The sequence below is a fragment of the Phyllobates terribilis genome, unplaced genomic scaffold (assembly GCF_046119375.1).
Source record: "Phyllobates terribilis strain yellow unplaced genomic scaffold, ASM4611937v1 Scaffold_4__5_contigs__length_816908805, whole genome shotgun sequence".
In the NCBI taxonomy this organism is placed as follows: domain Eukaryota; kingdom Metazoa; phylum Chordata; class Amphibia; order Anura; family Dendrobatidae; genus Phyllobates; species Phyllobates terribilis.
Genome location: NW_027362764.1, coordinates 47,692,418 through 47,705,637, shown reverse-complemented (window position 1 = coordinate 47,705,637; position 13,220 = coordinate 47,692,418). Strand labels below are relative to the sequence as shown.

The window sequence follows — 13,220 nt, the reverse complement described above, 5'->3', positions numbered from 1 at the left end:
TTTGGGATTATCTACAGGAAGATAGAGGCAATTATTTATAATAAGGGGGTCTTTTCTCCCTTCATATTTCACCTCTTATTCCCAAAGTGAACTTTTGTTGGTGCTGAAATCTGTACCTTCAGGGTGTTTACTGATAATCCCAGCTCCAACCCTTTCTGTAAAAATTGCAGGATTTTTACCCATGGTACAGGGTTATTTGCGCAGGGATCGATTGCTGAAAATTCTAAACATTTTTCCCAGACCATTGCATACATTTTCTTTGTCACCATTCTACTTCCCATAAGGGTAGAGATCAGGTTTTTGGAAAAAACCTTTTGACTCCAGGAACTGCCGCTCAAACGCCACGCCGTCAGATGAAACTTTCCTAACATCTGGACACACCACTGGGCCTTGGGATAGCAAATCCGGGATCTCCGGAAGGACCCACCACGGATCCTCCACTGCCATTAGTCTTAACAACGTGAACCATGTCCCTTTGGGCCAAAAGGATGCAATTAAAACTACTGCTTGATCCGATCTTTCTTGGTACTACAGGGATATTTGCGGGAACATATATGCTAGTTCCTTCGTCCACTTTCGGGTCAAGGCATTCACCCCATATGAGGATTCTTTTGGGTCTAGGGCGAAAAATTTTTGTATTTTCCTGTTGGCCCTGGATGCAAAAAGATCGATCTGAGGTGGCCCCCACAGCTTTACCAATTTCTGAAAGATATATTGGTTTAGAGACCATTCGTCCTGATCCAGCTGATGCTGGCTCAGGTAATTTGCTCTTCTATTGTCTTTTCCTTTTAGATAATCTGCAGATAGGGACAAAAAACTTCTTTTCTGCCATTGTCAGGAGTTTCCCCGCTTCGGTCATCAGTGATTTGGATCTTGTGCCTCCTTGTTTCTTTATATAGAAGACCGCTGTTGTGTTGTCTGAAAGAACCTTTACATGTTGGTTCTTCAGGGTTGGTAGGGCTTCTAATAGTGCTAATGTGACGGCTGTCCGCTCCTTTAGATTCGAGGAGGACTTCCTCATCCCCCGCGGCCATAGACCCTGAATGATTTTGTTCCCCAGATGAGTCCCCTAACCGAGAGGACTTGTGTCTGTGGTGATAACGGATGGGGTCTGATCCTCCCAGGGAACTCCCTGTAAGCGATTCTCTCGATGGAGCCACCAAACTAGGGACTCCCGAGTGGCTGCTGATACTTGGATCTTGGTGTCCCTTCTATGTTTTTTTCTGCCTCCAGAATCTCCCACTGGATTGTTCTGAAGTGTGCTCGTGCCCATACAAGCACCGGGATGCACGATGATGGGCACCCCTGGATGGACATGGTGTGTCGCTATTGGACTGTCGATCAGAGCAGACACCATCTCATCTTTTCTTCTGGGAGAAAAGACCTTTGTTTGTATGCGTCCAACATAATTCCTAGAAAAATCTGACGCTGTTCCGAGATCATCTTGGATTTTTTTGTATTCGGTACCCTTCCCAGGGATGCTAAGACCCTGGCCACGTGATCTACTGACTGACTGCAGTCTGACCTTGTTTTTCCTGCTATTAGAAAGTCGTCTAAGTACTGTATGAACGGTACGTCTTTCTGATATGGGCCGACACCTCTGATATTATCTTTGTAAAGACCCTTGGGGCCATGGCCAGCCCAAATGGAAGAACTTGAAATTGGAAGTGCTGCCATCTCCCCTGCATGCTTACTGTTACTCTCAGGAATTTCTGATGTTCCTGGCAAATGGGCACGTGATGATATGCATCTTGGAGGTCTAATATCGCCATATAACTGTTGGCGGGAAAAAGGAGCTTCACTGTTGTCCCTATAGTCTCCATTTTGAAATGCTTGATTTTTAGATATTGATTTAAACCTTTTAGGTTCACAATGGTCCTTAAAGAGTAATCTGGCTTTTCTGGCAAAAAAAAGAGGGCTGTGGAAACCTCTCCCTAGCTCTGCTTCTAGCACCTCGGTGAGGACCCCTTTCTGCACTAGCGGCCAAACTTTCTGCTCTAAGGCCCGTTGTTTTTCTTCGGAAGACTGGATCTTTGTGAGCTGGAATTTTTCTGGCGGGTGAGAGCTGAATTCTAGTTTTAGCCCCTGCGCTATGGTGTCTAAGATCCACTTGTTGCTTGAAATTTTTACCCAGGCAGGAAGAAAAGCTTTTAATCTTCCACCTACCTGGGGCCTGGCGTCATTGCCTTCTTGTTCTTTTGGTGGAATCAGCAGGGAATGTGTCATAGCTGAATCTCTTCCCTTTCTTTTGCCCCTTCCATCTTGTGTCCCTGACCTTTTTCGGCAGAGAACTGTCTTCTAACTAAAGGAGGTAAGGATCTCCTCTGAAAGGGGTTAACAGGAAAGGCTTTTTTGGCATCTGCTGCTTTTTCCGATATGTCGTCTAACGCTGGCCCAAAGAGGAATCCCCCCCCCCCCCCCTTCAATAGGCCCGAGTCATCCAGAGGCAATGCTGACTTACGGGATACATGAGATATACTGTGGGTACGGAAAGTATTCAGACCCCTTTAAATTTTTCACTCCGTTTCCTTGCAGCCATTTGGTAAATTCTAAAAAGTTAATTTTTTTCTCATTAAAGTACACTCTGCACCCCATCTTGAGTGAAAAATAAACAAAAATGCTGTCCATTTCCTTGTGACCCTCCTTGAGATGGTTTTACTCCTTCATTGGAGTCCAGCTGTGTTTAAACTGATAGGTGTGTGCCTTTCCAAATCAAGTCCTGTCTATATAAGACCTCACAGTGCATGTCAGACCAAATGAGAATCATGAGCTCAAAAGGAACTGCCCAAGGAGCTCAGAGACAGAATTGTGGCAAAGCACAGATCTGGCCAAGGTTATAAATGCATTACTCAAGGTTCCTAAGAGCACAGTGGCCTCCATAATCCTTAAATGGAAGAAGTTTGGGACCATTCTGTCATTCTTCCTTGCAGATCCTCTCTAGTTCCGTCAGGTTGGATGGTGAACGTTGGTGGACAGCCATTTTCAGGTCTCTCCAGAGATGCTCAATTGGGTTTAGGTCAGGGCTCTGGCTGGGCCAGTCAAAAATGGTCACAGAGTTGTTCTGAAGCCACTCCTTTGTTATTTTAGTTGTGTGCTTAGGGTCATTGTCTTGTTGAAAGGTGAACCTTTAGCCAAGTCTGAGGTCCAGAGCACTCTGGAAGAGGTTTTCATCCAGGATATCTCTGTTCTTTGCCGCATTCATGTTTCCTTCAATTGCAACCAGTCGTCCTGTCCCTGCAGCTGAAAAACACCCCTGTAGCATGATGCTGCCACCACCATGTTTCACTGTTGGGATTGTATTGGGCAGGTGATGAGCAGTGCCTGGTTTTCTCCACACATACCACCTAGAATTAAGTTCTATCTTCGTCTCATCAGACCAGAGAATCTTATTTCTCATAGTCTGGGAGTCCTTCATGTGTTTTTGAGCAAACTCTATGCGGGCTTTCATATGTCTTGCACTGAGGAGAGGCTTCCATCAGGCCACTCTGCCATAAAGGCCCGACTGGTGGAGGGCTGCAGTGATAGTTGACTTTGTGGAACTTTCTCCCATCTCCCTACTGCATCTCTGGAGCTCAGCCACAGTGATCTTGGGGTTCTTCTTTACCTCTCTCACCAAGACTCTTCTCCCACGATTGCTCAGTTTGGCTGGACGGCCAGGTCTAGGAAGACTTCTGGTGTTCCCAAACTTCTTCCATTTAAGGATTATGGAGGCCACTGTGCTCTTAGGAACCTTGAGTAATGCAGAAATTCTTTTGCAACCTTGGCCAGATCTGTGCCTTGCCACAATTCTGTCTCTGAGCTCCTTGGGCAGTTCCCTTGAGCTCATGATTCTCATTTGGTCTGACATGCACTGTGAGCTGTGAGGTCTTATATAGACAGGTGTGTGCCTTTCCAAATCAAGTCTTATCAGTTTAATTAAACACAGCTGGACTCCAATGAAGGAGTAGAACCATCTCAAGGATCACAAGGAAATGGACAGCATGGGACTTAAATATGAGTGTCTGAGCACTTATGACCATGTGATATTTTAGTTTTTCTTTTTTAATAAATTTGCAAAATTTTCTACATTTCTGTTTTTTTCAGTCAAGATGGGGTGCAGAGTGTATTTTAATGAGAAAAAAAATTAACTTTTTAGAATTTACTAAATGGCTGCAATGAAACAAAGAGTGAAAAATTTAAAGGAGTCTGAATAGTTTTCGTTCCCAATGTAGCTGGGATAAGGCTCCAAAGATTGACGCAGCTATCGGAAACATATGTATCAAAGGGATACTTTTGCTTAACCCCTTTTGGGATGAAGCCTCTTTTATCCGGCTTCTTCCATTCCTTTCTAATTAAAGATGACACTTTTTTATGGACCGGAAAACATTTGTTTCCTCCTCTCTAGCCCCCCAAACATTATGTCCTGTACAGTTCTGGGTTCTTTAATAACTTCCTCAATGTTCATAGACTTATCAAAGCAGTCCGGGCCACTATCTGCGTCCTCAGCCGGAAAACAGGGGCAATCTTCATTGTCATCTGAGGATGATATGTCGGAGTAGAACCCCTCTATGTCGCCGTATAACTCCTCGTCTGAGCTGGTAATGTACCTCTCAGCGGGAGTGTAAGAGGTTCTACTTTTAAGACCTTTAAGGGAATCTTTAACCTCTGTTTTTACAATTGTCTTCAGGCTACTCATCAGAGAAGAAGACTCCTCAGTCACTGTTCTCTCTATACAGGGTTGACACAGTTTTTTGCCGTATGAGGATAGTAGCTCTGATTTACGTAGTGCGCACTCCTTACTCCTTGTTTTTGCCAACGGCTTTCTTAGGCTTGCCCTAAAATATATCCAAGGGCATAAAATTAGGATAAGAGATAGAATTTGTTTCACTTACCCATCCCAGCATCTGGAAACTACCGTGCATGGAGGGACCGCACCTTCTGCAGGGCTTTTAATTTGACCTTCTTCCTCCATCTTAGAATCATAGAATGGTAGAGTTGGAGGGGACCTCCTGGGTCATCTGGTCCAACCCCCTGCTCAAAGCAGGATTCACTAGATCATCTCAGACAGATGTCTGTCCAGCCTCTGTTTGAAGACGTCCATTGAAGGGGAACTCACCACCTCTCGTGGCAGCCTGTTCCACTCATTAATCACCCTAACTGTCAAAAAGTTTTTTCTAATATCTAATCTGTGTCTCCTCCCATTTAGTTTCATCCCATTGCTTCTAGTCTTTCCTTGTGCAAATGAGAATAAAGATGATCCTTCTACAATGTGACAGCCCTTGACATATTTGTAGACAGCTATTAAGTCTCCTCTCAGTCTTCTTTTTTGCAAGCTAAACATTCCCGAATCCTGCAACCGTTCCTCATAGGACATGGTTTGCAGACCAGTCACCATTCTGGTCGCTCTTCTCTGAACTTGCTCCAGTTTGTCTATGTCTTTTTTAAAATGTGGTGCCCAAAACTGGACACAGTATTCCAGATGAGGTCTGACCAAAGAGGAGTAAAGACCGATAATGACTTCACGTGATCTAGACTGTATGCTTCTGTTAATACATCCCAGAATTGTATTTGCCTTTTTTGCTGCTGCATCACACTGTTGACTCATGTTCAGTCTATGATCTATTAGTATACCTAAGTCTTTTTCACATGTACTGTTGCTTAGCTCTATTCCTCCCATTCTGTATATGCTTTTTTCATTTTTATTGCCCAGATGTAGTACTTTGCATTTTTCCCTGTTAAAAACCATTCTGTTGGTTGCTGCCCACTGCTCCAGTTTATTTAGGTCTTTTTGAATCCTCTCTCTCTCTTCTCTAGTGTTAGCTATCCCTCCTAGCTTTGTGTCATCAGCAAATTTAATCAGTTTACCCTCAATTCCTTCATCTAAATCAGGGTTCCCCAACTCCAGTCCTCAAGGCCCACCAACAGGTCATGTTTTCAGGATTTCCTTAGTATTGCACAGGTGATAATTCCATCATCAGCACAGGCAATAGTTACATCACCTGTGCAATACTAAGGAAATCCTGAAAACATGACCTGTTGGTGGGCCTTGAGGACTGGAGTTGGGGAACCCTGACCTAAATCATTGATAAAGATGTTGAACAATACAGGTCCCAGGACGGAGCCCTGTGGTACCCCACTTGAGACATTCATCCAGCTGGATGTGAAGCCATTTACAACCACCCTTTGAGTCCGATCACTAAGCCAGTTATGAATCCACCTAACAGTTGCCTGGTCCATTGCATACTTGGTCATTTTTTCAATAAGGATGGTGTGAGAGACTTTGTCAAATGCTTTGCTGAAGTCAAGATATACTATATCTACAGCATTTCCCTGATCCACCCAGTCAGTGATTCTGTCATAGAAGGAAATTTAGTCTGACATGACTTGTTAGTTACAAACCCATGCTGACTCTGGTTAATCACTTCATTCTTATCCATGTACTTACATACATGTTGTTTAATAATTTGTTCAAAGATCTTTCCTGGTATAGAAGTCAGACTCACCGGCCTTCTGCAGTCAGGATTTGTTTGGGGCCATTTATATGAACAGCTGGCGCCCTTTTTTTTTTTTTTAAATTTCCCGGCGCCTGCAGTAGCCACGCTCCTTAGCCGCACCCTGGCAGTAACATCATACCACTGACTGCGCATGACTCTGTGCGCTCAGGGAGAGGGATAGCCAAGGGGGTGAACACTTTTGCAAGCCACTGTAGTTCCTGTATTATACTCCAGAGCTGCACTCACTATTCTGCTGGTGCAGTCACTGTGTATACACATTGCTTCAAGTCCTCCTCGCACAAAGGAGTAGATACTGGTCCTGCGTTTGGGTTGATGCCTTTCTACAACCCTCCATGCTCTTAAGACTGCCTAGATCTTCCAGGATGGCACAACCTGTGTAATCTGAATGGGCTGCATGTATCGCCTTATGCTGCCATTAATGACAAAGATGCGAGCAAGATCCAGCCTGTCAGCATTTAAGGTTAACAGATCCAGGCTGTGCAACACAAGTGCGGCTATCAGACGCAGATCCAGGCTGTGCAACACAAGTGCGGCTATCAGACGCAGATCCAGGCTGTGCAACACAAGTGCGGCTATCAGACGCAGATCCAGGCTGTGCAACACAAGTGCGGCTATCAGACGCAGATCCAGGCTGTGCAACACAAGTGCGGCTATCAGACGCAGATCCAGGCTGTGCAACACAAGTGCGGCTATCAGACGCAGATCCAGGCTGTGCAACACAAGTGCGGCTATCAGACGCAGATCCAGGCTGTGCAACACAGCTGCGGCTATCAGACGCAGATCCAGGCTGTGCAACACAGCTGCGGCTATCAGACGCAGATCCAGGCTGTGCAACACAAGTGCGGCTATCAGACGCAGATCCAGGCTGTGCAACACAAGTGCGGCTATCAGACGCAGATCCAGGCTGTGCAACACAAGTGCGGCTATCAGACGCAGATCCAGGCTGTGCAACACAAGTGCGGCTATCAGACGCAGATCCAGGCTGTGCAACACAAGTGCGGCTATCAGACGCAGATCCAGGCTGTGCAACACAAGTGCGGCTATCAGACGCAGATCCAGGCTGTGCAACACAAGTGCGGCTATCAGACGCAGATCCAGGCTGTGCAACACAAGTGCGGCTATCAGACGCAGATCCAGGCTGTGCAACACAAGTGCGGCTATCAGACGCAGATCCAGGCTGTGCAACACAGCTGCGGCTATCAGACGCAGATCCAGGCTGTGCAACACAGCTGCGGCTATCAGACGCAGATCCAGGCTGTGCAACACAGCTGCGGCTATCAGACGCAGATCCAGGCTGTGCAACACAGCTGCGGCTATCAGACGCAGATCCAGGCTGTGCAACACAGCTGCGGCTATCAGACGCAGATCCAGGCTGTGCAACACAGCTGCGGCTATCAGACGCAGATCCAGGCTGTGCAACACAGCTGCGGCTATCAGACGCAGATCCAGGCTGTGCAACACAGCTGCGGCTATCAGACGCAGATCCAGGCTGTGCAACACAGCTGCGGCTATCAGACGCAGATCCAGGCTGTGCAACACAGCTGCGGCTATCAGACGCAGATCCAGGCTGTGCAACACAGCTGCGGCTATCAGACGCAGATCCAGGCTGTGCAACACAGCTGCGGCTATCAGACGCAGATCCAGGCTGTGCAACACAGCCATCATCTGCCAGCAATAATGCAGGTGAAATTACATGAGGCGGAAATGGAAGAACAAAAGGCTGGTACTGGATGTACCCGTTTATTCAGACCACCCCCCTCCACTGAGAGCGGTACAGTTAGCCACAGGATCTGTTGTATGCCGTAAGCATATAGACTGGGAATACCTCTTTAATCCCAAATTAGATTCTGCTGTTAATCACTGACGACAGCATAAACAAAATATATAGGTTTGCCTATGCGTTGATGCCCACGGGCCCGGTATGGCACATCCGTCCTATTAGTACCACTAGGATGGGTGCACTAGATCGGGAAGAGGCACTGGCAAGTTAAAGGAAAGTCAGGACGTCATCTCTTTCCTTATTCCAAAAACACAGTTTTGGGATTATTCACAGGAATTATAAATTTTCTTCTCCAAAATAAAAAAACACAGACAAGAAACTAAAAAAAAAAAAAAAAAAGAAAAATATAACTATTTATAACAAGAAGACACCACGTGAGATTTACAGCAGAACTCCGACCCCCGACTGTCCGGCAGAGCGAACCTCCCGCAGCCTCTGATGGCCGCTTCTTCCTCTCTGCACCAGATCTAATATTAAAGTACCAGGTCAGAGCCGCTGCCGGAATAAGACAGTACACGGAGACGGCTGCAGAATCCGGAATACCAGAGGGCAGAAGAGGGAAAGGCTTATTCCAGTCCTTTCTGTCCAAAGGGGTAATACTGAGGAAATTCATGAATTATCTTCACGGCTTCATCGTAAAGGCTCAGATCTGGAGAAATAATCACAAAAAAGAAGAAGAAATGAGACGAAAAGAAATGGCGTTCTGGTTACATGCTGAATTGTAAGGGCGTCTGGTAGCTTGTGTAAAGTCAGTATTGACCCCGCAATGTATACAGAGGAGCGGGACCCTCAGAACATATCGCTTACTCCCATACACATCTGCTCTAAAAAGAAGACTGGAGCGTACATGTGAACAAAGGAAAAATAGCCCCACCCACACATGACATCATTGTGACATCAGTGCCCCATACCTTATAAGGACAGAGGCCATTAAAGGGGTTATGCCATCCTAAATATAGTTATAAAAGCAGAAAAGGTGGAAATAAATAATTTTTAATCATTATACATTACAAAACTATGCTCCATTCAAAAGATAACAAGCTTTTATCCTGTGAAGCATGCTCCTTAGCGTTATTCCATTCCGTCCTCGTAGTGGAGGTAGCGTTTTCGCAGGTATTATCATAAGAGGTCGGACTCTTTCCCCCCTAACCCCAAGCTCCCCACCCCCAGTGTGCACAACGTAATCTCCCCCACTGTCAGACCTGTGAGGGAGATTACGTTGTGCACACGGGGGTGGGGAGTTGGACCTCCTTATGACAAGAACTGTGCAAACTCAACCAGCTGATTCGCCACTGCTAGGACAGAATGAATTAACACCAGCGGGCGCCAGAGAGCATCATTCAAAAAATAAAAAACCTTGTTCTCTTTTGAATGGAGCATAATAATTTTTAATCACTATAGATTACAAAACTATTTGTTTCCACCTTTCCTACTTTGTTAACCGTGTTCTTTAAGGTGGCACAACCCCTTTAAATGGTAGTAAAATTCAATTTAGTGTAGGTGCATTCATATACTCATGCGTCAACAGCTCTGCTCCTCTTCTGACTCACAGGACTGATTTTCCGACTCTGGATCACAACTCTTATATGACCTGGAAGTTGCCTCGTTCTGACACTTCATAGCCTTACGTAGTAAAAGCAATATCAAGCTCACACATAGACCCCAGAGTAAGGAAGCAATCAGACGGCCATAGAACATGGACGACGATCACAGTGCATGGACTGGCTGGCGGCTCTCCTGACCCAGAGCATTGAAATACATGGTCACACTTGGGTCAGAAGAGCTGAGGGCCAGTCCATGCACTGCGATGCGATCATTGTCCGTGTTATACAGACGCCTGACTGCGCCCTGATCCAGAGAGCTGGAAAATCAGTCCCTCAACTCAAGAGCAGCAGAGCAAGACAGTAATCAGTGAGTATATTAATACAAATATATTAATATGCGTTTTGTTTTGTTTTTAAGCGTTTCCGCAGCAGCAATTCCACCACAGAAACACTTAAAATCCACTTGGTAGAAGGTCTGCAATGTCCCCCAATGATAATCCGCATGTGCTGTGCGCATGCTGCGGAAATTTCCGGTGCAGATTATCATTGCGGAAAAATCCGCCGCACTACCAATTATTTTGCGCAATCGTGGCGTTTTCGCCGCCATTAACTTGCATTGAATCGCTTAATATCCACATGACTACATGTGCACATGCGGATATTAAGCATTTCAATGTGCAGATGGTACCCGGGTTTGGAGAATAGGAGACTCTCATCCAGACCCGGGTACCATAGTACCTGTATTAAAAAAAAAAAAAAAAAAAGAATAAAAAAAAAAAAAAATACATTATACTCACCTTCTGATGGCCGCCGGTCTCCATAGCGATGCGTCCTGGCTTCCCGCGACGTCATTTAGGCATGTGACAGGTCACGCGACCGCTGACATAAGCGGTCGCGTGACCTGTCACATGACTAAATGACGTCATGGAAGGTCCTTTTAGACCACCGCGAGCCGCCCAACACACCGGACGAGACCGGGGGCCATTGGAAGGCGAGTATAATGTTTATTTTTTACCATTCTTTTACTATAACTTGGTCACACTATATAAATCCATGCCGGTTGCATGGATTTATATAGTGTGATCAAGTTGTCAAGCACTTTCCAATTGATGCTAAAATCGCTTGGAAGGCGCTTGACAACCCGCACGCGAAATTACATGTGAAGAACGCTTCACATCCGCTTGTCCCTGGCAGGAAAAAAGCACGCACAATCCGCACGCACAATCGCTCAGGAAAAATCTGGAGCATTTCTGCATCGTGGGCACATAAGAATTTTTTTTTTTTTTTAAGATTTAAGTGTTTACAGCGTCAATTGTCGGCTACATAATGAATTAACAGAGAATCAGTCAGTGAGCTCATGCAGATTGAGTGACTGGAGAGTTTCTAACTTTTATCTGTCTTTTCCTGAGCTCCTCTCTGCTGACCACATGAAAGTGCAAAGAAAACAAAAAGCCTGTAAAACAAAAAAAGGCACAATTTTTTTTTTAAGAAAATTCAATTGTATTTATGCAAAAAAAAATGAATGCATTTAAGATTTCAAAATAAAATAAATTATCTGTAGAGGTGGACAACCCTCCCGGGTTTCAACCTTTGGAACCCCATTGATCCAAAGAATGATTTTGCAGAGGACCACAAAGCGAACAGAACTACAGGGACCAAATATTGTCACCAATTATTTTGATTTCTATAAAGATCCTTGTCCTCACCAAAAGAGGCCACGTCTTCTCTGAAAGGGACGTACGACACCCCCAGGATTGTGGCTTTCTGCGTAACTTTGCCAACAACTTCGACCACTCCAGATAATTCTTCATCAAGCTGAGGAATAAAAACAAAATGAGACTGGATGTGAATAATCACCAGGTAACGAGAAGTGATCACCTGTAATATCATAAGCCATGCTCCATCACTGTAATCAGTGACTGGAAATCATTTCCAGAGGGTAGAAGCCGCATCCTGCTCATGTGATGATCAGACAACCACAGTACCGGGCTGCGGACCTGAGCGTCCATCACATGAGCAACAAAGGAAGTCAGACTCAATGTAATGACAAAACCTTGCAGCCATCACACTGGTAACCAGGCCTAATACTAGACTCCTACTTTCTGTTAAGAACAAGAACGCGAGCAGCAATAGACCCAATTTGTGTCTATTAAAGCATTATCTGAGCATCTAATTTGGTACAGGAGGAGGAGGTGAGCTGTGACATCACCTATTGTGAATGGTGGATCCTGTGTTATCTACTGTATATAGAGGTGTTAGGAGTCATTGTACGGGAGGAGGAGGTGAGCTGTGACACCACCTATTGTGAATGGTGGATCCTGTGTTATCTACTGTATATAGAGGTGTTATCAGTCATTGTACGGGAGGAGGAGGTGAGCTGTGACACCACCTATTGTGAATGGTGGATCCTGTGTTATCTACTGTATGTAGAGAGGTTATCAGTCATTGTACAGGAGGAGGTGAGCTGTGACACCACCTATTGTGAATGGTGGATCCTGTGTTAGCACCTCTATATACAGTAGATACCAGTTATTATATGGCAGGGAGCGATGGTCTAGTATTAGGCTTAGAGTATGAAAATTGCAAGATTACAGATTTTTTTTTATTCTAGTGAAATGGTAAAATATTATTCCACATCCCCTGTCCCTGGTTCTCTGGGGGACTCTTACCGGTTCGGCTAGCTCCACCGTGGTGTTCTTTCCTGCTCCGTCACTGAGGACAAATGACGTTCCCGTGGGGTGAACCTGGAAAAAGAAAACGGTGAGGATAAATCCTGCACATAATAATCCACTCATTGTGGGGATCAGAGGAAAAAGAACAAATACTGGCCTGCGGAGAGAAGGGGTGAGAGAGGAGGAATGCTCAGGCCACAATTTATTTCTACATTTCCCGGAGGAGCAACAGAGGAACAGACTGAGCACTACATAGAGGACAGCGCCCAGGGCTGCTGTTGGAGTATGAGGCCATGCTGGGCCTGGTAGTTCTAGGGAGAGTGATGATGGAGAGACATGGCGCCGTTACCTTCTCCACCCGGCCCACGAAGCACACCGGCTTCCCCATATACTGGGCCAGCATGCTGGTGTTGATCCGCACCCGCGGCAAGTCGCTCATATCCCCCATGTTCTCACTGTGCCTCTAATCTTCTTCTACAGGCGGGAAACTACTGACAACACCACGTGATACCCGCCGACCAATTAGAACACAGCATACGCCCACTGCGCACTTTGACACCGACTCCAACCAATCAGTAACAAGCTTTCAGTTTACTCAGCCAATCAAAAAAAGAGACGCTTATGACATCTTTAGGACGTAAGTTCCGCCATATTAGAAACTGGCAAAATATCTATTACAGTTTATCTGAGGATTCGGACGGTCGCGCGGTGACGATAGTTAATAACTAAT

The 13,220-nt window shown here is 45.5% G+C and overlaps 1 protein-coding gene across 1 annotated transcript; it reads right to left on the bottom strand.

The window, feature by feature from the left end:
• Window positions 1–8,199: 8,199 nt before the first annotated feature.
• Window positions 8,200–13,028, bottom strand: RPA3 (replication protein A3). Its single transcript, XM_073676472.1, has 4 exons — window positions 12,840–13,028; window positions 12,488–12,562; window positions 11,525–11,633; window positions 8,200–8,923 (listed from the first exon to the last, which is right to left on the bottom strand). Exons 1-4 carry the CDS (start codon window positions 12,936–12,938, stop codon window positions 8,841–8,843), a joined length of 366 nt encoding a protein of 121 aa, XP_073532573.1. The 5' UTR covers window positions 12,939–13,028; the 3' UTR covers window positions 8,200–8,840.
• Between the last annotated feature and the right edge of the window lie 192 nt (window positions 13,029–13,220).